Source organism: Pungitius pungitius, chromosome 12, assembly GCF_949316345.1.
Source record: "Pungitius pungitius chromosome 12, fPunPun2.1, whole genome shotgun sequence".
In the NCBI taxonomy this organism is placed as follows: Eukaryota; Metazoa; Chordata; class Actinopteri; order Perciformes; family Gasterosteidae; genus Pungitius; species Pungitius pungitius.
The window spans coordinates 2,687,833-2,711,250 of NC_084911.1; the positions used below are offsets into that span (position 1 = coordinate 2,687,833).

General features: G+C 48.2%; 4 protein-coding genes across 5 annotated transcripts; 1 reads left to right on the top strand and 3 right to left on the bottom strand.

The window, feature by feature from the left end:
• Window positions 1–2,177: 2,177 nt before the first annotated feature.
• pla2g10 (phospholipase A2 group X) lies at window positions 2,178–4,267 on the bottom strand. Its single transcript, XM_037476995.2, has 4 exons — window positions 4,231–4,267; window positions 3,462–3,630; window positions 2,821–2,927; window positions 2,178–2,433 (listed from the first exon to the last, which is right to left on the bottom strand). The coding sequence occupies exons 1-4, from the start codon at window positions 4,265–4,267 to the stop codon at window positions 2,285–2,287; spliced, it is 462 nt and encodes a 153-aa protein (XP_037332892.1). The 3' UTR covers window positions 2,178–2,284.
• Window positions 4,268–6,741: 2,474 nt separating this feature from the next.
• On the top strand, window positions 6,742–15,824 carry zc3h7a (zinc finger CCCH-type containing 7A). The gene is made up of 23 exons (XM_037477001.2): window positions 6,742–6,874; window positions 8,220–8,317; window positions 9,051–9,090; window positions 9,202–9,405; window positions 10,144–10,302; window positions 10,591–10,671; window positions 10,853–10,906; window positions 10,987–11,026; window positions 11,127–11,452; window positions 11,548–11,800; window positions 11,897–11,925; window positions 12,001–12,157; window positions 12,275–12,433; window positions 12,525–12,730; window positions 13,087–13,187; window positions 13,265–13,446; window positions 13,549–13,622; window positions 13,744–13,880; window positions 13,967–14,072; window positions 14,160–14,268; window positions 14,382–14,515; window positions 14,959–15,122; window positions 15,215–15,824. The coding sequence occupies exons 2-23, from the start codon at window positions 8,250–8,252 to the stop codon at window positions 15,402–15,404; spliced, it is 2,973 nt and encodes a 990-aa protein (XP_037332898.2). The 5' UTR covers window positions 6,742–6,874; window positions 8,220–8,249; the 3' UTR covers window positions 15,405–15,824.
• Window positions 15,825–15,853: 29 nt separating this feature from the next.
• On the bottom strand, window positions 15,854–17,089 carry rmi2 (RecQ mediated genome instability 2). Its single transcript, XM_037477002.2, has 2 exons — window positions 16,672–17,089; window positions 15,854–16,431 (listed from the first exon to the last, which is right to left on the bottom strand). The coding sequence occupies exons 1-2, from the start codon at window positions 16,952–16,954 to the stop codon at window positions 16,280–16,282; spliced, it is 435 nt and encodes a 144-aa protein (XP_037332899.2). The 5' UTR covers window positions 16,955–17,089; the 3' UTR covers window positions 15,854–16,279.
• A 726-nt stretch (window positions 17,090–17,815) lies between these two features.
• Window positions 17,816–22,567, bottom strand: ubfd1 (ubiquitin family domain containing 1). Of its 2 annotated transcripts, none has more exons than XM_037476081.2 (7): window positions 22,391–22,567; window positions 21,108–21,380; window positions 20,799–21,007; window positions 20,653–20,718; window positions 20,442–20,547; window positions 20,260–20,342; window positions 17,816–18,233 (listed from the first exon to the last, which is right to left on the bottom strand). In XM_037476081.2, exons 1-7 carry the CDS (start codon window positions 22,404–22,406, stop codon window positions 18,123–18,125), a joined length of 864 nt encoding a protein of 287 aa, XP_037331978.1. In that variant the 5' UTR covers window positions 22,407–22,567; the 3' UTR covers window positions 17,816–18,122. The 2 variants fall into 2 exon arrangements, with proteins under 2 accessions (XP_037331978.1, XP_037331979.1); XM_037476082.2 differs by lacking the exon at window positions 22,391–22,567 and adding an exon at window positions 21,529–21,646.
• Window positions 22,568–23,418: the final 851 nt, after the last annotated feature.

The following is a 23,418-nucleotide window of genomic DNA, read 5'->3' on the forward strand; positions in this document are numbered from 1 at the left end:
AGCCCAAGGGAGACTGAAACAGGAGGAGGAGGAGGAGGACAAAGCAACATGCAGTATTTGTTGGCAGCGGGTCTTCTGCCGGGCTGCACGCGCATTGATTTCCTTCTTTGTGCGCCGTCGTATTCTGAACCCGACATGGATTTTTACACAGTAATTGTGAGCAATTACGGCCCAATCAAAACAGTGCGCTCAACCCGCGTTGCAGTTTATTTATAGGACAGATTTTCTAATGAAACATTATCATTAGTTCACCATGTAGGTAAACAAAATAGTATGGAACTGACTTTCGGGGCCGAACCGGGCGTTTCCTGAAACTTAACCGCTGCCCCATTACAGCATCAAGTGGGCGTGAGGGTTTACGGGAGATGTTGGTGCCCTTTAATCCACAGGCCACGTGACCTCCCCCGCAGACAGTTGGCAGCTGACACTCGGCCATTTGCGGTAGTTTCACAGTTTATTTGTTTGTTTCTTCGGCATTCTGCGGTAGACCGGGCCTACTCGGCCCCTCTGATTGGACGGCGCTCGTCGTTAAGTCGATTGACGAAGAAGAGGTGGTTTCATCGCATGACGATCATTTCAACTCGGAAAGGGGATGAATGGGCTCTCTCTTGTATTAACCCTCCCATGATGATTTGTATAAAAACTGATTACAGAAGAAAAATGTTCTCAGTAAGTTGTCTACAGAAAAATCAAGATCTGTTGGAGATGGAAACCTTCTATTCTTTTCCCTAACAAACGTAACGCTGACCATAATGTTGATATATTAACGTTTAGAAGAGTCCAAACAGTGATCCAGATCTCCTGTAGGAGGTCATAGTAGGTTCTGCTGTTTTATGTCTGAGGCCGTTCAAACCAAGACTTCATCGCGGGCCATCTGGCTCTCATTTTGTCAAAGAGCCCAATCAACGTGGAACCGGCTCTGAAGTCATCTCGCCCGGCAGGGATTAAAGGACGCGCTCAACCACGGCCACAATAACGCTGCTGTGCATCAGTCTGCAATGGAAGGGCGGAGGGTCCATGGGTCCCATGACAAGATGCTGAGGGCATCACGGGTCCCCGAAAGGCCTCTGAAAAGCGAGGAGAAGGAGCAGCAGTCACGACGCGTTCAGGGACAGTCAGACGTTCGCTTGAGAAAGTATGTACGCAAGAATGAGAAAATCGAGAGGAACCCCCCTCCGGACTGTGAAGTATTTTGCTCTTGTTAATGGCTGGAATTCACCTTTAATTGCGTCACGTGTCTTTCCTTCGGGAACGTGGGACCGTGCACGCGCGTTTCGGGTGGAGGTGACTCCCTCTGCTTCGGAGCCGCACCCGGACACTTATTTCCACTGCTTTGGACTTTGGACGCCGCACCAGTTTAGTCCACGCTGGTTCCTGTGTGAGTTGGTGCGCTTGGGGTGTGCAGACGGGAACGTCCGGGAGGGGCGGTGTTTACCTTTGATTTCCGTTTACTGGGCGTCTCCCGGGAAGTTGAGGTTTAGACTTTGACTGATTCGATCTGAAGGGAATCCCCCCAAAAACCAGCAGCAGGGCACCGAAATAGAGATTTACTGCACGAAAACATGCTTCTGTGATGCGTGAATCCAACTGACGAGATCAGTGTGCATTTTAAGGCAATATTCTTTCATTGTTTCCACACAAATGGTTGGTTTATTTTGTGTCAGTGTGCTTCAGGTTTGTTATTTATGAACATGTCGCCATCTGCAGGTAAATACCTACAGCTGATTCATTTTTTTAATGTTTTTTTTCCTCCACTTTCATAAGTGACACATATTTCATACACGTTTTATCTAGATCAGATATCCATATATAGGTAGATTCATAAACACATAGATATGACAAAAACAAACAGCCAATGAGACCTGAGTTCATAATCTGCTATTTAGGTTTTATGAGATCACTTAATAGCTATTAGCTTCTAAACCATCTATAAAGAAATAGCATCTTCAAAACCAGATGGATAACGCGCAGTCAAACAAGCCCAAAGCCAAGCGTAGACCCAGGAGGCGAGGCGACGCTATCTGACCCCCACATCCATGACCAACATTTGACCTTCGGACTGAGAATCGATTGAGCAGCGCTCAAGTTGCCGTTTCCATTGTGTGTGTGTGTGTGTGTCATCACACAAGTGTTCATTTCATTAGAAAAATCCACATAACACTGTTTTACTCCTCGTTGTTTTATTAAAAGAGTTTGGTGACAGTGAAAAAACCAGCACAGCTGGAATTATTATGCAATAACCATTGTTGTGTTTGATTGGCACATGGCAGATGCATTTATTGTGTCAGTAAATGTTACACATTGGGTGTTCGTGACCGCACAGGAAATCTGGCCAGAGGGCAAATTTGGGGATGAAAGGTGCTTTCCTCAAACATCTGGCAGCGTCTCTGTCACACCTGCACAGCAGCTTTTCACATTTGTCCTTCAAATCATCTGCAACGGAAAAAACAAAAAAGGATCTTCATCAGGGACCAGAGGACGATGGTTTTCTCAGTAATATTGTGTCATTTGTTGAGAATACTTTGCTTGGAACAAGCTCAGCTTTGAAAATGTGGCCTCTCAATGGTTCATTTGGACATCTGGCTACTTAGATCTCGTTGTGGTTATTAATAATTCATTTTACATTGATTTATTTAAAGAATACCATAAACAACCCACTATTCTGGTACTTAAATACACAAACCTGAATAACTTTGCTGCTGTTGATGTACAGAAATGACTGTGATTTATGGGGGGCTTCAAAACCCTCAAACATGTGTTAGAAATCTTCCCGTCTGGGGCCACTTTTGGCCCCCCAGGCCCGTTCAGAAGACACATTACCGCACTCGGCTTTCTCGTCCTCGCAGGTCCACTGGTACTGGTCGGTTTTGGTTTGGCAGCCGAGACGTTCCGCATCTCCATAACAGCAATCGTGCCTGTGGCAACACCTACACACACACACACACACACACACACACACACACAGAGAGAGACCCACTTGTTTTTTTTTGTAGGAGGCGGAGCTCTACGGGCCGCACGGGTCCGGAAAGCGGGGGAATCAAACCACAGCACGCCACAGGTCTCCACAACAGATAGTTAGTTAGAAGTTTTACGGGTCAAAGGGGGCTCGGTGTCCCGCCGCGAGAGAAGGAGGGAAAAGAAGGAGGCGGCAATTAGGATTTGAGTGTGGAATTTTCAAGGGGGGGGGGGGGAACTATTTTGAGGAAAGCCGCTCGGAGCCGGAGGACAACAACAGCGACGAAGGAGGAGGGAGCAACGGGCGTCGCCCCCCCGCGCCACGCCGAGCTATAGCCTTCACACTGTGTGAGGGGTGCAGGCGGGCCACGTGCATCAGTGTTTACATTCACACACACACACACACCGTCGCCCACATAGGACCCGAGAAGATGAAAAAGGGGAACCGACGGCGCTGGGCTTTTCTTGAGCGGAGCGTGTGACCCCGAGGCGGCGAATGAGCTCACCAGTCGGCCCTGTCCCTGGGCCAGCCCTGACCCCCCAGGCCACAGTAGCACCCGTACACCATGTAAGCCAAGGCGGACCTCCCCGTGCTGCACTTGATGGCTCCGGCCAGCTCCAGGAGCCCTCTCTCCGTCCGCTGGGACCTGGGCGGCGCCGAGGAGGCCGCGGCCGCTGGGGAGGGGGGGTGAGGGGCAGATGAGGAGGAGGAGGAACAGGGCAGGGGGTCTTTTGTCCAGCTATACATACATTCAGGAGACCGGTTTAATAAGTTAGCAAAGCGGAAACAAAGGGCTTCAGGGTCGCAGCGTTGGGATGTCGATATGACGGGATCACATTTTTGGAAAATCCACAAAAACTGAGCGTTATAAGCTACGCAGGTGGCATTGATTGGGCCTTGATTACATTGAACTTGGTGTTCTTAATAAACTGAGCATATGGAGGAAGTTCCACTTACTTACTTACACGTGTCTCTGCACAGTGACTCATTACAGAACCCTGGGAATCGACTTTAGACTTTTACTGACACCTCCAGCCGGGGGAAAAAGCCGGGCTCGCACTTGTAACGGGGTGGAAAGGTGAGAGAGGTCGAAGCAGAAGTTGTTGTGCAGAGTTCCAGGAGGGTTTGTTTGCACTCGCTCCCTCCGAATAACACTCTGTAAACAAGAGCACCTTCTCCCCTCCTGTCACCTGGCCGCCCTCGCTCTGAGTCGGTAAAATCACTCCCTACTTCTACTCGCAGCTCCGCCACAGAGTAAAAAGAAATCCGCTTACCAGACAACAGGAGAAGGATCCGGCAAAAAGCAGCCATGGCGTTCAACAGGCAGCAGAAGTCCACGAGTCAGAGTGTTCCCTCGCTCTCAGAGGAGGGTGGAGAGCCTTTTTTTAGATGCTGTTTGAATAATCTCCTCAGCATCACCAATTGGCCCGCCGGGCTAATCCGGCCTCCTGCGGACGGGACGCCGCCTAGAGGACGACGGGCCTCGGTGTTTGCACCTCCGGGCTTAAGGCCGGAGGGAATACGTCATTTCACATGCTCATGCAAATACTAGATGGTAATGAAAGGAAAACTTTCCAGACATGGCTATTTTTTTTTTTTTTTTGTCTCCAGCACCAATCCTGCGATGCAAAATTCAAGTAAATATACCTGGACAGAAAATAATTCAAATGAACACATTTTACAGAGCAGAATGGCTCTGGATGATGATTTTAATATCGATCTTTTGGGTTTAAACACAAATCTGAAGTGGTTTTGAGCCTCCATGTGTGTAAAGTGGCTACAGAGACGCTGTGTGGGTTTCGGGGCACAGATTTAAATGAGCTTCGGGGCGAACATTTTCAGTTTGTGTAAGCAGCGCAGTGTGCGGCTTCACTTCCTCACAACAAATGCTCCTTCCCAGAGTACCACAATTACACCTCGGTAATATAGTCCCCCGCCCCTCGGGCACAGAGACTCCATCCTTCTTGTAAATAAACATGTCAGCAGGTGGATAGAAAAGACCTTCTTTCCATAAAACAAACTGCAGCTATCATCACTAGGATTTACTGAGCTGCACTCCCAGTGTTTGTGGTTTTAACAGCTGAGATTGTTTATTTGACAAATTACAGACATGATCTGAAAACGGACATGAATTGTGTCCTATCTTTGGGTTTCATCTTTTTATTAAGTCCCCGTGAAAGTGTATTTCTGGCTCTGTTGCTGTCGGGGGGGGGGGCTGAATCACAGGAGGCCCACGCCTTGGCTTTTTGATAACGGGGGGGGGGGGGACATATAAGTCACTGTGTTTTGTGGTTGGGTTTCCTTCTGGATGCTCCTGCAGCGCGTGAGATAAGCGCCTCCTCCTGCCAGCTGCTGCTGCAGCCTCTCGCTCCGCGTCCCTCCATCCCTGCACATGGGGGGGGGGGGGTGTTTTCACCTCCACCTCATCCATCGCCGCGGAGCATTTGAGATGGTATCGAGCTAAAGCTGAGCGAGGCGGGCAGAGAACAAAATCTGAGATAACTCACGGCGTTGCTCGTTTTGGCCTGCGGGCCTGAGATGATGGGCTTTTTTCAGATTAAGTGAAAAACCGCAGCAATAACAACAGAAAAAAGCATTATTGAGGACGAAAAAAGTGAAATCGAGATAAAATCATTGCTAAACGTATTCCCAACACTATTGTAATACAATGTACACTAATATTGAATGTCTATATTACTACTTTTCTTTATTGGTATGTTTTGTTCCTGTTTTTATACTTCTCAAATGTCCAAATTCAATAACATTTAAACATTTGAACTTTTTCCTGGAACAAATTTCTTTATTTGCATAAAGATGGAAAAATCTGCTTCTTTTTGAACTATAAATAATTTCCTTTCCAGGTTTGAATTAATGTTGAAGAGGAACTGTGAATGGCTTATTAATTAAATTAAAATACCTCATGTGAAAGGTGGCTCTTTTTTTCATCGATGTGCTATAATCGAATCACAGCCGGACTATTAACACAAAAATGTAACAAATTAAAACTGAAAAGAACATTTCATGTATTTTACTTGAATCTGGGCCTGAAGCAAATTTACCAGAACAGGGGATCTGAGAGAATTAATGTGTTGATAAATTCAAAGATGAAACACCAGAACTCTTCAAAAAAAGGGTTTGCAGAAAGGACGGTTGAGGGTGAGAGGAGTTTTCATTTCTTCAGGCTTAATAGTCTGAACTGTGACTCGCTTTGTAGATTTCATTGAAGAGATTGAAACAGGGCGTCTTAGCAGCATTAGAAATGGGCCAGAAGGATTTAAGATGGAGCGCCCACTGTGGATTTCCAAGGTTATATAATAAATTGGAAAATGCACATACAAAAAAAGGGATGCCATAATGAATGAATTCCTACATGGTGGGATATACTTTGTTGAATTGTGGTCAAGCTGTGCATCACTTTCAGCTCCACTTCTTTCATGTGGCAGTTCTCCGTTCTTTCCCTGAGGGAAGCAATGATACATGTTTACTCGCTCACTGGCAGACATAACGAACTCAATGCATGCAAAATCCTGACACTTAATCCACACATCTGAGCAGATGACAATCAAATCCCCCCAAGAGAATTATCCTCATTAGCACATAAGGAAAATAAGAGGGAAAGCACAGCCGCGTCAACAAATAAACATAAACACACACACATTTAATTTATATATATAGTATATGTATATAGTATTATTGATCCATGCCGGCTGTCGTGTCCCCCGCGGCCTGCTGGGGGCAGCACTGCGCCGCACGCGGCGTTCGCTCCGCATCGACTCAAAGACGAAGAAGAAGAGTCGACGGGCGGCCTTCAGCGATACTCCACATCTTAGCTAACTTATTTGGGCTAAAACGAAAAATTCTTCCCTTTCCTATTTGGATAACCCACGTAGGAGAAGCTCGGAATAAAGATCCATTCATGTAAGTGCGTTTCGCGGGCACCGCTCGGTCATTGTGCGGGGTTTCCAGCGGGACTCGGGCGCGAGCTACTCATCTACCGCTCGCTATTGTTTGCGTTGGGGAACTAGTTTAACTTGACATGCCGATGCTTTGTCGGGTCGGAGGACTTCTTGGAAACTTGGTCGGCTAACGTCACGTTAGCTCGGTCAGGCTAGCCGGTGCCCGGCACCGGGGGGGAGGAGGAGGCGAAGGAGGAGTGTGTGGGAGGGGGGGGAGGGAAGGCACACGCTGTGGCGTGTTGTCGGTCGAGAGGTTTTGTGCGCCCCGGGAACGGTTGAAACTTAATGTGAGCGGGTGTGCTGCTAGCTCCTGCTAGCTAAGTGATGGGTGCCAACCAGAAGTCCACACTCTGGCGGTTCCCCACGCGCACACGTGTGCTAAACGCGACGCGTCCATTATCGGACACGTCCCTCTCCGAGGTGTTCCTTCCGCCCCCCACACACACACACACTAAAACGAACTAAAGGCGAAGAGGATTTCTCTTTCCTTTGCTTCTTCCTCCGCCGTCATGGCATAACTTAACCCTTTAACGGGGGGAAAGCTGACTCAAAAAAGTCCTTAGAACAAAGTTCATTTTAACTTTGCTGGAGGAAAAAAAACCGGACTAGAAATCAGAATCCATACCAGAAAAGAAACAACTTTTATGGTTTTCTTTTGGTTAGGAATTAGCCTAAATAAATAAAAATAAAAAACTGATTGATTCACACATAAATTATGCCGGGCGGGGGCTATGGTGACGATGACTGACAGCGACGCTCACGTCATGTGTTCCGATTCTAACTGCTCGGGCCATGTTTATTAATCGTTCCTTGTGAAACGCGTTAGCTTGAAAAAAAAAACAACCTGAAGAATGCTTCGGCGTGATCGAAGTGGTGTCCGATAATGGACCCCTTTTGCTTTCAAATGATAAAAGTGTTAAAAACCCCTTTGCCCTGGGCCCCCAAAAAAAGTGCGCCGATTCATCCTCTAGATCCAGATGTGCACTTTTTTCCATCTGGGCGTTTGTCGCAGGGAGCCGCTAATAGTTGTCCGCTCGCAATCTGCAAAAGGAAAGCGTGTAGTTGTAAGTGGCGGAACTGCGCCCGCGTGTCGTCATCACTGGATGCGGAAGTGCGGAGCACCGAAGGGACTTTTAGGGAATACAACTCGTGTGATCAGCCAAAAAAAAAAAAAAAAAAAACCAGTCGGACAACATGCTGGTGTTGGTTTATGATGACGAGGAGTGCCTCTGTGTTTTCATTGTCCCCGCCGCCTTGCCGGGGACACTTAACCAGCTGTTCAAACACCGCATGTATCTCGCTTCCAGGTGCTGACAGGAGTGTGTATCACCACAAACATGTCCGAGGTGTGTCAGGATCGAAGGAGTCGCTGGCAGGATATCCAGAAAGGCCTGCAGTTCATCCAGTAAGTGCCCCTGCTCGACGAAGCGGGCGTGTGTGTGACGTGTGACTCTTGAGCGCTGAAGTATCTCAGGGCACAACTAGAGGAATCTAGATGAAGAAGACGGGATCAGCAAGGTGTTTTGAAAACGAGGAAATGTAAATTTAGATGCCCGACGGCAGCCGAGCTGGAAACCAGTATGTGACAAAGCAGGCGTACATGTGAGATGCTCCGTCGTGACATCTAATGACACATTGTGGGAATTCAGTTGGTTTCCTGTTAAACGATTCCTCCACCCAATGATGAACAGTTGTTGCTAATTCTAGTCGAGACAGTAACTTTATGTATTATTTGAACCTTTTTTTTAAAATCACGATCATTATTATTCTTTTCGTTCTCTAGTTTTCTGTTGTTTTGGGATAATTGAACACAGCAACCGTATAAATCATACCTGGCATTCTTTTTTTTTTTTAAGTTTGTAAAAAAAACAAATGAAAAATGTCACAAATATTTACACTCTCGGGTGGAATCTTTTTTTTTGTTTTGAGGGTGAAAGTTTGTTTCAGGAATATGCTGATTGAGATTATTCTATATCCATCAACTACAGATGATAACTGATTGTAACTAGTAACTGAGACAAACAAGGTTATTCTGAGTGAGACGGATTGTGCTCTGAATGTGATCGAACTCTTTCAAAACTGTTACTTCTCACTCCAATGTATGCTCTTTTTAACCTTAAACCTTCTCCTGCTTATAGGTCAACCCTTCCTTTCCCGGGAAGTCAAGATCATTATGAGGCAAGTCATTTTTGTGTGTCTTTTATCCACACTCGTTTAATAAAGTGCCTGAAGAGACCAACCAGCTGCAGCTCTTGCATTCCACTGATTTAATTCTCTTCCTCTTGGCAGGTTTTCATCAAGGAACTTGTGTGGAATCTCTTTGGAGAAGGAAACGACGTGTTTAGAGAAGGCGAATGGACGAAGTCCATCGAGATGTATACCGAGGCCTTGAGTATAGCGGAATATGCTGACTCGGAAGACATCTGCGTTCCAACAAGTTTACTGGAAAAGCTGTATGCAAACCGAGCTGCCGCGTACTTGAACATAGTCCCGGTAGGTAGACCCAATCACTTCCCTTTGGTCTCATGAAGTGTTTCACATACGCAGTTATATCGTGGATCTAAAGCCCCAAATAAAACCAGCAGTTATTTGTGCCGCGTCAAGCGGCCAGTGTTTTGTCCCAATGTCAGAGCACAATAGCCTCTTAAATGTCACTGCAGTTTCAAGGTAAACCACTTTCATCATGTAACAGCACATCATGTAACATCAAAATGCATCTGCTTGCTGTCCCTGTTGAAACATTAAACGACGGTTGCCAGCGGCAACCTGCTTAGCCTTACTTTGGATCCTTTTTCATCCAGACGGAGCAGGTGATATCTGAACAGTGTCATGTTGATGTTCTGTAACAGCGCGCCCCCGGGAGGCTCCTCCGCTGGGCCTCAAGAAGATAGAATAAAAACCAACCAAACACATATTTCACTTTGAATGCTTTTTGAAAAAAAAAAAAAAAACAGAAAAAAATCTGATATCTGAACACAAAGAGGCCTCCAGAGGAGCGCCGGGTTCTTCTCTCCTGTCCGTGTTCCGGCATCAAGTCATGTGACATGGGAGTAAAAAGCACTCTGCGGTCTTTAGGGAAACGGCTCCCTCACCTGAACACGTAAAGTCCATTCGCACACAAACAGCGGCCGCTTTGTTCTGTGTTCCAGCACGACGGGTCCGTTTAGCTGTGCTGATTCTGACACCCCCCCCCCCCCCCCCCCTCCCCCTCCTCCCTCCTCTCCTTCTCAGGGACTGTATGACCAAGCGTTAGAAGACTGTGAAAAGGCTCTCCGCTTGAACGAGGGGAACTACAGAGCGCTGTACAGAAAAGCCCGATCCTTGAAGGAGATGGGGAGACATCAAGAGGCCTACGAGGCTGTTGCCAAATGCTCACTAGCGGTGCCTCAGGTGAGCTGCGAGTGCCGCGCGGATGCATCCAAAACGTCTGCTTAATTCTTTGCCTCGGCAAAACACAAACAAACGCACGAGCTGAAGTGCTGAGGGGATTGGTGGCGGCGGTTCTGGCCCGCTGCCTGGCCGGCGCCCGGGGCGATGCCGTGTTTGTGTTGGCCTCCTTCAGTAGGAATTAAGACTCTCCAGGGGACTCTGATGTAGGCCCCAACACATTGATTAAGTGCGGTGTGGTTAATGAAAATGTTTTCTCATAAACACCGCGCATGTGCATTGTCTCCCCAGGATACTAGTGTCACAGAACTGACTCAGGACCTTGCCAAAATTTTGGGATTGAAAATCCGTAAAGCTTATGTAAGGAGTAAGGTATGTGTGTCTCTCAACTATCCCAAACACACCATGACACATCAGTGAAGCCCCACCATGTCCTTTTTCCACACGATGACGTCACACGTTATTTATCTGAATCGGAGTTCATCCATTTAGAGAAAGTAGGCCCTGCACATGCAGCGGCAGTCCTCTAACGCATCTAATTCCGTTCCAACAGCCTGCCTTGAATGTTTTGCGAGCGTCGAGTTATCAAGACGCGTCATGTGATAAGGTACGCATCTGAAATATACACGTATGTGTGTGTGAACCCTCCCTCCAACATGCCCAGTGATTGTCTTATTTCCTCTTCAGTTTTCCCATGGTTCGTCTTCAGTTGAAGATATAGAGATCGGTAAGTGTTGTATTGATACGGCTTTGATTTCTTGATTTAAATGGAGAAAGGACCAACATCCACCCCCCCATCCCCCTCCCCCCTTTCCTCCCCCTTTCAGAAGTGCCTCGGCTGACCCAGGAAAGCAGCGTTTTGGCTGCGGCTCCAATCCAAGCCCCCGTGCTCCCGCCTTTAAACGAAGCAATAGTGGACGAGCTCCCGCCCACCAACAGCATCGTGTCCTCCGTGACCCCCTCGGAGCCGGCGGGGGGCTACGAGTTGGCGTCCGCGCCCTCGCCGTCCCCTCTCCCCGTGCCTTCCTTCGTCAACGGGTGCCGCACCGGTCAACCCTGCGCCATGCTGGAGGCCGGCCAAGACTTCGACGCGGACATCATCGGGGACGACCTGGACGACCTGCTGGACCAAGCCGGCCCCGAGTCGGCCATGGTCAGTGAGCGCAGGAGGGCGTGGGGGGTGGGGTGCTTGGGGCAGCGTGAGCGCCGGTGTGACTGTCGCCCGTCTCTTCTCTCTCCCCCTCTCAGGTCATACCCACCATGAAGGGGCCGTTGCCCCTGCCGACCAGCATCCCCTCGGGGAGCCCCATGTCGAATCCCTTCCTGATGCCGCCGCACATCAACCCGTTCCTCCACGGCGCCGCCCAGCTGTGCACCGTCACCCTGCCCCCGCTGTACCACAAGTCGGGGTCCAACACGTATTTTGGAATGGACTCTTTCAACGCCCTCCCCCCGGCCCTGGACTCCCTGGATAGTCTCAACATTAGCGACTATAAAACAGGTACGTTACGTTGTGCATCAACGCGTGCGAAGGTCAACCGACGCCTGCGTAACCGGCTGCTTCTGCTTCTTCTTCTTCTTCTTCTTCTCATTTCAGATTACGCTCAGAGTCCGTTCCTTCAGCAGGTAATTTCCCTTCTTTAATCAGTCATCCATTTGCTCGTGCTGGGTCTTGATTTGTCATTTGTTTGTCTGGAGCAGCTAAACAACAACAACAACGACAGCCCCATGGGAATGGCGGTGGGAATGCCTGAGGTGAAGGGACTGCCCGCCGCCGTGGATTTGGATTTAGCGAAGAACCCCTTAGCCGACACGCATGAATTCAAGCAGGCGTGTGCGAAGTGCTACGTCAAAACTGGTGAGGAAAACTCGTGTGTGTGTGTGTGTGTGTGTGTGTGTGTGTGTGCGCTCCTCGGAAAGGAAAGCGACGTGGTGTTTTTTTCGTAATGCGTTTCTTTGTTTTTGCCGCCCACAGGTCCCGGAGTGCTGGATTACACGCTTCACACAGAGGAGCATAAATGCAAAAAGGACGCTTTACTCAGCAGAATCAAGCACTCGGCAGACAAAAAGTGGAAGCTCATCCGGCCGAGACCCACAAAAACCCAATATGTTGGACCTTATTACATTTGTAAAGGTAACGGCCTGCTCGTACTCGTCAGACGTTGTGGCGGTGTTCCTGTGCGCCTTTCTGTCCGTCATCGGCGTCGCCGTTGTTGTTGTTTCAGAGGTGGCTGTTGGGGAGGAGTGCCTGTACCCGGGCCACTGCACGTTCGCATACTGCCAGGAGGAGATTGATGTTTGGACTCTGGAGCGTAAAGGGTTCATCTCCAGAGAGCTGCTCTTCGACCCTTTCGGGCCCAACTCCAACATCCGCTTGACCGTCCCCAAGATCTTACAGGAGCATCGTGGGATATTCATGTTTCTCTGTGGAGTGAGTCCTTTGTTTCTTGTTTTATAAATCTGTTTATACTGAGAAATCATATATATATATATATATAATCTCACCTCTGATGTTTCTTACATTCAGATGCTTTGATATCGCTTTGTCTGCTGCAAAATGATAAATGGGCCCGTTGAAAACAAAACTATGAACGTGATGAATGTAATATTTTGCTTCCCTTTGGAGCCTCATTTGTTAGTCTGATGCTCATCTGTTGTTCTTTGAGAGTGACGCTGATGGTTTTTGGATGCGAAAGTCTCCAGGTTATCCATCCAGATCAGGCCCCGTGTCAGCGCTGGAGGAAGACTGATGTGTTTAATACCGACTTATTTTTTTCTTTTTTGCAGGTGTGCTTTGACCACAAACCCAGAATAATCAGCAAAACCAACAAAGACGACTTTTCACTTTGCTCTCATCCGGTGACAAAGCACGTCTTTGAGGAACATAAGTAAGTCCGACGCCTCGCGTTTCCACACCGAGTCCCCCCGAAAGGGAACGAGCACATGACCCTTTCTTGCCTCCCAGGTGCCTGGTCCACATTTTGAAGGAGAGCACGGTCCGATATTCCAAAATCCGGCCCCTGGGTCCTCCGTGCCAGCTGGACCTCTGCCGCCACGAAGTCCGCTACGGCTGCGTGAGGGAGGACGACTGCTTCTACGCACACAGCCTCATCGAGCTGAAGGTGTGGATGCTGCAGCACGAGCTCGGTGAGGCCCCCGCCCCCCCCACCCCCTCACGAACTGCCCGCAGGTGGAACGGAATGAAATGACTCTCACTATAGTCACCCCGTAAACTGTTGCGTCACACAGGTATCACTCATGAAAGCATCGTCCAAGAGGCCAAGAAGTTTTTGAGTGCAGCCACGTTGCTGCAGGGAGCCCAGGTGAGCGCAGATGAAGCCGTCAGTCGGTCCCTGCTATTATGTGACTGCAGCAATATATATAACACGATATTTACCAGTCTTTTTTTTTTTTTAATTATTTTTTTTATTTGAATCCCATCAGCCGCTATCCAGCCCACCGAGGAAGTTCGGGCCTCCGAATATGAAGATGATGTTTGTTTGTGGCCAGTGCTGGAGGAACGGCCAACTCAGCGAAGCCGACAAAAACAAGAAGTATTGCTCGGCCAAGGCGAGACACACGTGAGTGCCGCGGACGCAACGTCCTCCCGCGCACCTCAGCCGGAGGTGACCCGCTTTCTCTCTGTCTCTCTCTCCCTCCGTCTCAGGTGGGCTAAAGACCGGAGGGTGGTGCTCGTAAGTTCCCACGAAAGGAAAAAGTGGACAACAGTAAGACCGCTTCCGACCAAAAAGCCCATCCCGTCTCAATTCGAGGTACGCGCTCCTCCTCCCTGTGTCCTATTGGCCGGAATCTGCTGCAGTGCTCACCTGAAGGATGTTTGTTTTTACCGTTTGACGCAGATCTGCATGCATGTAACCGCTGGCAAGAAGTGTCAGTACATTGGGAATTGCACATTTGCTCACAGTCAAGAAGAAAGAGACCTTTGGACGTACATGAGGGAAAACAACAGTGAGTCCGAGTCGACGACCCTTGATCTTTTATTTATGTGTGTGTGTGTGTGTGTGTGTGTGTGTGTGAGAGATGCTCCGGTTCAATCACTCATTTGAAATGCCCTCGTCTAGTTCCAGACATGGATCAGCTTTATGAGCAGTGGCTCCAGTCTCAGAAGCCTGGCTGGGGGGACGAGACCCCCAGCAACTCTGTCAGAGAGAACGGCAAACAGATCCACATGCCGACCGACTACGCCGAGGAAGTGGTGAGTGGGGAATTCGAATCCTTCAGTTTATTGGAGCGCTGTGATTAGAATGTAGAGCACCAGTGACGTCACACACACACACACACACACACACACACACACACACACACACACACACACGTAGCTGAAGGTTGTCGATGGGTGTCATTGGTTGTTCTTCGTGCGCACTATTTCATATTAATGGGTCAGACATGTTGTTTTATTGCATCCTCCCTCTCTACGTCGTGCTCATGCATCTCTCTGGAATGTTATGTGCGTCATGTGATCATTCGGCTGTCAGACTGCGGGTGCGTTCGTCTCTGATGCTTAAATCGTGTGCGAGTTTGATTGTGCGTAACTACTTGGAAAAAACACCCAAAGCGACTTAACGGCGTTGACTTGCGGGATCTAACCCGGCGGGCAATCATTCTCCCTTGTGTGTGTGTGTGTGTGTGTTTTCGCAGGCCGGCAATCACTGCTGGCTGTGCGGGAAGAACTGTAACAGCGAGAAGCAGTGGCAGCAGCACATCACCTCGGAGAAGCACAGGGACCGCGTATTCAACTCCGAGGACGATCAGAACTGCTGGCAGTACCGCTTTCCCACGGGCACCTTCAGAGTCTGCGAGAGGTGAGCTGACCCGCCGGCAGGGAAGCGCGTCTCCGGGCCTCCTGCGCATCGGACCGTTGACCTTTTTGTTTTGTTTGTTTTGCCCGCGGCAGGTTCCTCAAGAACACGTGCACCGAGGACGAGTCGTGTAAGATGGCCCACGGGGACCAGGAGCTGAAGGAGTGGAAGGAGCGCCGGGAATTCCTTTTGATGAAACTGGCCAAAGCCCGGAAAGACCATCTTATAGCACCAAATGACAATGACTTTGGAAAATACAGTTTTCTGCTTAAAGACGTTATCTAACGATGCCATGACGACACGTGACGCGTTCATTTGCAGCTAATGCAGTATTCAAAGAGATGAGTGAGGTGGATCCCCGAGGGGCTCGCAAAAAGGGGGGGGGCGGGCGGGGGGCAGCATGGTTTTAAAGGAGCTGGCGCTCGGGCGGCTGGCTCACTCTGAACCCCCCCCCCCCCCGGTAGTGTTAGCGCTGAGTGGGAGACACTGGAAGCTTTGCTCTGTGCCATTCAGTAGAACATCTGAACGCGCTGCTGGGAGCGGCTCGTGTGAAACCATCAGATAAAAGTTGACCTGAGAGTCATTTCTGTGTTCATGACCTGTAAGTATGGGACCCTTCAAATCCAGGGTTCGGTCGACGCCATAGTTAATTGCCATTTATCTATTAATAAACCAGTGTAATGGCCACCCCTCCAAATAAAGTTTTTTTTGTAAACTTTTAACTGCCATTTTATTGATCACGCTTGCATCCAGTGGTGGGAAGAAGTGTTCAGATCTCCTGTGTAGTTTTAAAGTGATTTTATTTGAAGCACAGTCGGGCACTGAAAACCCTAAAAAAGATTTAGAAAAAAAAAAGAATTATGCTTAAAAGGCTCTCAAAATGAAGGCTGCTACAAACTGACTTTCCACCTGAGGCCGAGTACAAGTACCCGATTCCTAATTGTCTTTCACAGGCACATTAGAAATGGATCATTTATTAGCATTGCCCTCAAACTCCTTTCTGTTGAAAGCACAAAACACAAGATTCAGACTCCTCACTCAGTCCTTCTGAGGGGGAGTTTTGTTTCTTCTGCCATTTGTCAAGAATCACCTCGACGCTGCATGACAGGTCTTTCTGCCAGGACGAGGAGGAGGAGGAGGAGGAGGCGGCGCCTCCACTTTCAGGCCAGCACCCGCTGCAGCTCCTCCACCTCCAGCTTCCACATCCTTCTGTGGAGCCCCGAGAGCGCCGAGAGGTCAGCCATCTTCACGGCGTGGATCGCCGGCTCCGGGGAGACGGCCGTGATGACGCCCATCACCATGACGTATTTACCTGCAGACACGGCGGTTCATGACGACTCAAACATTTTGAGTGAATCGTGTTATGTGGTTCAAAAGGAACTAAATGTGTTTGATTTTAGGGGATGATTTAAATTGAGTTACTAACATTAGATATGAAAAACATTTGTTGACTAGAGATCCAGATTCAAAAAGTTACTTAAATAAAAAAAAAATCAACTGCTGTTCTAATAATACGTTTTTAAAATAATTTATAAACTAATCCCCCCCCCACCTTGGGACAAACACGGCTTCCCCCTCGGGACGTTGTGGACGCCCTTCACGGCGAACGTCCCCGTCTCGTCCACCAGCGTCACGCCGTTTCCCTCCGGCCGGACCTCCACGACGGTGCCCTGCATCCACACCAGGGAGACCGGCAGAGAGCGAGCCGTGCCCGGCCTGATGACGAAGCCGTCCCCGCCGCCGCCGCCGGCCGGTCCCCGGCGCTCCGCCGTCCTCAGCTGGCCGGACAGCACCTTGACGGGCGGGGGGCGCGTCCCCTCCGCCGCTTCACTCATCGCCGGCCGTCGGTTCGCCGGTGACTTGAGAAAAGGTTTGCAGTTTGCCGCGCCACAGTGTCACGCCGGAAGTTGCGGGTACGTTTTCCGGAAGCAGCGAATTTGGTTTCCGGTTTGGACTCCCTTCAGAGTAAAGGCGTCGCGTGTCGCCCACGAGGTTGTAGAGATCATAGCTTTATATAAAATGTATTTGGCATCATTTGTATATTCGGAATGACGCTATCTAACAGTCTCAGAAGGTCAACTTTATACGTTTACAACCTCCAACAGTTCTGTCCTTTCTTTGTCATATAAGTTTAAAATTTTAAATAGTTCATATTCTTATTCGTTTCGTGTAAAAGACACGCATTGAACTTTAGTGATGTGGCACCTTTTTAAAATTGACTAATGTGTAAATACCCTTTTCACTTGGAATAGATGAATAGTGCTGCAAAGCTTTTAAATTAACTGAAATAGTGAGTTTTACTATTAATTATAAGGCACAGCGATGCCTTTGGCGATACAAGGCGGTTTATTGATGTCATTGTCTTGAGATATTTAAATTAATCCTGCAAGTACCAAAATAATTGTAAAACGTGACTCCATTATTAATCAATCCCATTGATCTTACTCACCCGAGTAAAGCCAATATCATTTCTTATTTCTTGGAAGATCCATATTTCAGAAAAGACAATCCTTTTTAAAGCCGATGTTAAAGTGCTTGGACACACGGACCCAAATCGAATTAGTCTGTGTTCACTCAACGAACCTCATCAAACTAGAATGGAGTTTTAGTTGTTTTTCAAAGAAACTGGGAAAACCTGCGATGTTAAATGTGCAACTTTTTGGTTCCTCACAAAGTGAATAAAAAAAAAAAAAGTATTTCCTTTCATTAAATAAGTTTTATTTCTTTAAGAATAACTGAAGAAAAGTGTTAGCAATTTCTGTACAATTGTTTAATCATTTTCCCTTGGATTTGCTTGAAAACCTTGAACGATCACAGGGCTGAGAATTGTTACGCTGCCACATAGTGCACTTTTAACCTAAAAACAATATTGATAAGTCCTCAGGCATCCGTCCGTTTCCTCTGACTGTATTCCAAGAAGTTCCTAACACCTTGCGGTGGAATCCAGTTTCATTTCTCATTGGCTCCTCCTCTCAGTACCAGTTCAAAAAAAAAAGAGGCACGTTAGAAATACTGCCATTTCCCAAGGACTGTGTCTTTGATTGCATCGACAAACTGTGCAGGCACCCAGTAGACCCAATATTGAGACGCTTCAGTCGGACCCAGCTGAAAAGCCTACAGAGGTAAACAAACAAACAATTTGAAATGATCAAATGTTCACGTTCTGAAAAAGCAAACTGGTAGATGGTATTCAGAATGTACAGATTAAATTACATTTAATTATCTAAAATGAGCTCATCTGGAATGTTTTGCATATATTTGAAGCATGATCAACATTCCCAGAGCTAATAGCTTTGATGAATATACAGAACATTTTTCTGTGGTGATTCACAGCCAACTTAATCATTCCAACAGAAACAAATTAAACATCTATTCATGACTATTGCTCCTTCTTTTTAGCCTCAACGTTAAAGTAACCCGGGTGGAAGACTGTTTTCGATGATGGGTTTTGGTGTCTTGGGGGGGAAAGCTCCCTGCCCGGTGGCATTTGAAGTCCCGCATCGCTTCGCACGTCATAAACTCCTCGGCGATGCAGCGACGCGCTGCCATCAACCTTCATCCTCGTGGCGCGACGCGACACAGAGCAACCTCATCGGTGCACGTTGAACACCGTTTCCCCGTCGACGCCACGGGAGACCCCGGCCCGGCTTCCCTCACACGGGTCGCTTCGATCGACTGGCGCGGCGCTGTCAGTTTGTACGGCCTTTGCATTCATCACGTCACTCTACTTGTTTACGTCCCATTAATCAAAACGCCGTCATCCGAGCTCCGGGACGCGCTGCTCGAACGCAGATGTCCTCCGAGGCGCCGGAGACGCACCGATCTGTCGGGATCTCGGCCCTCAGCCAACTAACCGGTTCGGTTATGTTACTTGTTCTGGGATTTCCATTTGATTCTGACAAAGGCAAACACAAGTGCCTTCGCACAGAAAGGTTAATCTAGAGGAGGCGCTGACATTTCCCGCTCCGCCGCACAGCCCCAAACGCCACGCGGTGACCTGCGTTTGGATTACGGCGTTTCAACGTTTTGTGGAATGTTGCGTTGGGTTGGATTATGGCGCTTTTAGAATATTTTTATGACTGCCCATCATCCGGTTAGTGTTTCTGAGCACACCTTCACGGTGAAGCGGTTCTGGTTGAAAATCGCTGAACTTTTCAGAAAAGCGTCACTTTGGAAAATAGAGGAGAGGAGGACGTGTGCCGCGCTTCATATGTCAGAGGAACACTTGTGTGGAGAGCACTGAGCTGCAAAGCCACCGTGAGCCAAATAAACGGCTGACCACACAGATGTCAAAAAGCAGAGGGGCGGCGACGGTCTGCTGAACAACGGTGGTTGGAGATATGAAGCGTTGGCGAGATACTGTTGTCGTGGAAACGTGGAAAAAAAAAAAACCTGGGATGAAGCACTTCTCTGCCACAAAAAGACTCTAAACCAGGGGCGTCAAACTGGTTTCAGGTTTGGTCCAGATACGGCCCACGTAGAGGGGGGGCGGGGACTGGGGACTATTTTTAATTCAACTTTTTTATCCAAGTCCCCCCCCCCCCTCCCCCCCCGCTCGTAATAATAATAATTACGAGCAGTAGCGATAACCCAACGGCGCTGCACACCAGGAATCGATAGAAACAAAAAACCCAACGAGCCTCTTGTCTGTCGGAAGCGATCGTGCCGACCTGACGGGATTGTTTTTATCCCTCATTTGTACGGCCTTTACATTTATCACTTTTCACTTCCCAGTGGAAATACCATCACGTTTGGTTATCTGCCTCCATCATCAAGTTGGGGGGAGAGAGAGAGAGAGAGAGACTGGGTCAGCTGACTTTGAACTAGAGAGGAAGCGGCCCGGGGAGTCCATTAATCAGCTGGTCTTTAACAGAGAAGCTTTTTAAACCAATATAACGAAAAGTTAAAAGACAAGCGGCAGGATCTTGTGGTTTTCCAGCTTCTTTTTCGTCTCAACGTGAAAAAAATGTTTGCAGCCATGAAACTAGACTCTCACTGCGTCCGCATTGTAAACCGCTGGACCAATTCTACACAGCTGGAAACCATGGCAACGTGGCCAGCTGTACAATTGGGCGGGCACACGTCCTGCCCCCCCCCCCCCTTCCCGGTCCTACGTGCGTAGCAGCAAGCAAACACTTACCATCATGTAATAGTCCTCGTGGCCTTCGATGGGTTCAGTCACTACGTTTTTGATGGAGCCCATTGGGACTTTCTCGGTTCTCTCTGCAAAGGACCAACACACAAAAGTCAAGGGTTTTTAAATCTCTCTCTTCGGGTCGGAGTGAGTTCAAGCAGCAGAAATGAAGCCGGTCGTGATCTCACCCTTCGTTCCGATCCACAGCTGATCCTGCTCCAGCTTGAACGTGAGTCTAACTTTCCCTCCGGACTTGTTGAACATTCCGGATAAAGGCACCGTCGGTAGTCGCTCCTGTTAGCGGGGGGGAGAGACGGGTAGCGTGCACGCTCATTAGTGACATCACACGGTCAGGCCCGAGCCGCCCGCCGTGGCTGAACTCCCCTCAGCTCCTCTCACCTTTGTTCCTTTAACAGACGCCATGATGTCATCTGGTTTACCTTTGTCCAGAACCTTCCTGTGTTGCTGAAATGACATTCCAGGTTTAATGACGCTAAACCCCATGAATATTTCACTGTGTTCCGCGGACATGCCGTTAGTCTTACCTTTTGCCTGCATAAAGGCTCCTTCTTGTTTTCTTCAGCTTTGACTTCCTGCTGGATGACATCTTTGGGTGTATTCACAGCTAATACATCATTTATTGTGGATCCTACCACCATTATTTTTGCACCGTTCGTAATCTTTATTTCACGTAGCGTTTTGTCCTCTGGAAGCAATCCTTTGTACATGACTTTCTGCATAGCAGGTGGAAGACCTAGGAAGGGGGGGGGGGGGGGGGGGAGAGAGAGTCCGTTACGCCTTCATTAAGCTTCATGGATCGCTGTAAAACCGGTGCGGTGCTCGAGCGTTCTCACCAGTGAGTGAGTGGATCCTCTCTTTTAGTTGGGCTCCGGTGTTGTCAACGGGAATTTTCAGATCGTATTTGTTCTTGTTCCAGATAATCTTCAAGTCCACCGTCTCCCGCCCGTCGTCTGCGTCGTCTCCATTGCTAATGCTAGAGTCCTGAGATGTGGCGTCTGCGGCGTCCGTGCGAGTCGTAGTTTCCGCGTCGCCTCCTTCGGCGTCCTCGCAGAGCGGTTCAGCTTCTTTTGGCTTCGCCTCAGTTTCCATCAGGACTTCTTCACTTCCTGGAGGAGTGATGAAAACATGTATTCAGTTAGTTCTCTGAATAGTACATCATTCCCGGGGGGGGGGGGAACGCAGCCGAATGAAGCCAAGATCCACTTTAGTCTTTGAGACCGAGCTGAAATGATGGAAAAGATGTGTTTGATTCACAGAGGGTTTGATTTCTCTTCAGTTCCTCGCTTTAACTCGTCCTTTCGAATGGCTTCATCTGTCCCCGCGTGCGTCCTGAGGGGGTTTTATACCACAGGTGGCTGTAAATGATGATGCTTATTATAAACTGGTGTAAAACATTAGCGTTTCACGCGGGAAATGCCGGAAAATAACAAACTTAAATTGACCAGCAGTCCAAATGACTCTGAACCGGAATAGCTCACCAAAAAAAAAAAATGAACCTGTCTTTATCAATCACATCCGGGTCACACATTCCAACCTCTAAACAGATTGTCATCATATATCTAACGTTAATTTACTTCACGAATGATGTGTAAATCTAAAGTCTCTTAAATTTCGAGCATTTGGTTGAATAACCAGTGGGTTTGTTATTCATAACGAACTACTAACTAACTAACCCTTTTCTAATAAGTCTCATTAGTTTTACGTTGTACGAGTCGATCCGTCACAGGACAAACGAAAGTGAGCCGTTGGTTTAACGGAACGTGACACGTCTGAGCCTCGCGCTCCACTACACCGGTGAACGTCAACCGCAACGAACCCGTCTCGTCGGTACCGGCCCGAGACCGGAACACAAGTGGGGTCGTTCGGAGTTACCCCGCTGCGCACAACACCGGCTACATTTGACCGCCGCTAGCAGCCGTTAAACGGGAGCTAGCTAAAGCAACCGGAGAACACTTAAGGAATAACGTCACGGAGAGACGTACATTTACGCCGCGACGCGTTAACGGCGTCGCACGTTGACGAGCCGGTCGCTAAACGTGTTTTTACAACGTGAACGACGGTCGGGCTCAGTGTAAACAGGTGAAGGAAATAACTGCTGTGTTTTCTCAATACCCACCAGCCTGGGTCGCCATGATGATTGTGTACAATCTGTTGTGCGGCGAGCCAAAGATTACGGACGGCAAGAGGAGAGGCGGTGCGGTGGTGTTCGGAGAGCACAAAACGACGACCCGCTAAAGTTGTGCTAGACCGGACATTTACGCGTGACAGCGTGTAAAAACCGAAGAAATAAAGAAATACATTTTCAAAATGCAATAACAAGCTCAGCTGTGTTTGCGGCTGCAACGTTAAACATTTTGTAGTCTGGGTTTGCCGGTGAGCAGGAAGCAATGATGAAAATGCGCATGCGCACACGAATTAAAAGTTGTGTTTGGACACAAGCGGTTATAATGAACACAATGTTTCGAGCTAATGTTTTCCAATCAATCAGACGCGTCGCTAAACACGGAATGTGACTGCTTTTTGTGGCCTGCGGAGGCCTAGGGGGAATTGTTTTACCAACACGGAAGTAAGAGGCAGTGAGCGCTCTCGCTTCGCTAAACCTCTTTGTTTTTGTTTTTTAGCAGCGATAGCAGACAGCGAGAGGTGGCACTTAACTCAACGGCTATTGGACCGTTTTCTTCTTCCTTCGTGGTTTGTGTTACGTTGGGGATTTAAAATGACGCATTATCGCCAACTATTGGAACTTATGAAACATCTCCAGGTATGACGGATTAAACTGAGACCCCGTCCACCCTTTAAGCCTTGACACAATAAACGTTTAGGGTTCCATTGTGGTTGAAACCACTTAAAAAACGTGTGCATTATGTACCATAAATATATACGGGACTCGCTACCTCTTTTTATATCGGTTAAAAGGTAAAACTACTCCAAAAACAAAAATCCAATATGCAGGTTGAACATGTACAGGTTTATTAATATATTGTCATGACCTTTTTGATCATTTTAAGATTGTTATCATCGTGTAGTTAATATGGGTATATGATCTGCTACAGTGATGTTGGTATGAGACTGATATAAAACACTGAAATTGACTCAATGGACTTGGATGTTGTGGTGTTGATTGATAAGGATATTGTGTGTAAG

Bases quoted from the DNA above. Each gene is read 5' to 3' on its own strand.
- pla2g10 (XM_037476995.2), bottom strand. From the start codon at position 4,267: ATGGCTGCTTTTTGCCGGATCCTTCTCCTGTTGTCTG. The intron at 3,631-4,230 runs GTAAGCGGATTT...CCCCCTCCCCAG, and splicing joins GATCCTTCTCCTGTTGTCTG to CGGCCGCGGCCTCCTCGGCG. The intron at 2,434-2,820 runs GTAATGTGTCTT...TTTCCGTTGCAG, and splicing joins GGACGAGAAAGCCGAGTGCG to ATGATTTGAAGGACAAATGT.
- zc3h7a (XM_037477001.2), top strand. From the start codon at position 8,250: ATGTCCGAGGTGTGTCAGGATCGAAGGAGTCGCTGGCAGGATATCCAG. The intron at 11,027-11,126 runs GTAAGTGTTGTA...TCCCCCTTTCAG, and splicing joins AGTTGAAGATATAGAGATCG to AAGTGCCTCGGCTGACCCAG. The intron at 12,158-12,274 runs GTGAGGAAAACT...TGCCGCCCACAG, and splicing joins GAAGTGCTACGTCAAAACTG to GTCCCGGAGTGCTGGATTAC.
- rmi2 (XM_037477002.2), bottom strand. From the start codon at position 16,954: ATGAGTGAAGCGGCGGAGGGGACGCGCCCCCCGCCCGTCAAGGTGCTG. The intron at 16,432-16,671 runs GTGGGGGGGGGA...CCGTGTCTGCAG, and splicing joins GAAGCCGTGTTTGTCCCAAG to GTAAATACGTCATGGTGATG.
- ubfd1 (XM_037476081.2), bottom strand. The intron at 21,008-21,107 runs GTGAGAACGCTC...CCCCCTTCCTAG, and splicing joins GAGGATCCACTCACTCACTG to GTCTTCCACCTGCTATGCAG. The intron at 18,234-20,259 runs GTAAGTGTTTGC...TTACCTCTGTAG, and splicing joins ACGAGGACTATTACATGATG to GCTTTTCAGCTGGGTCCGAC.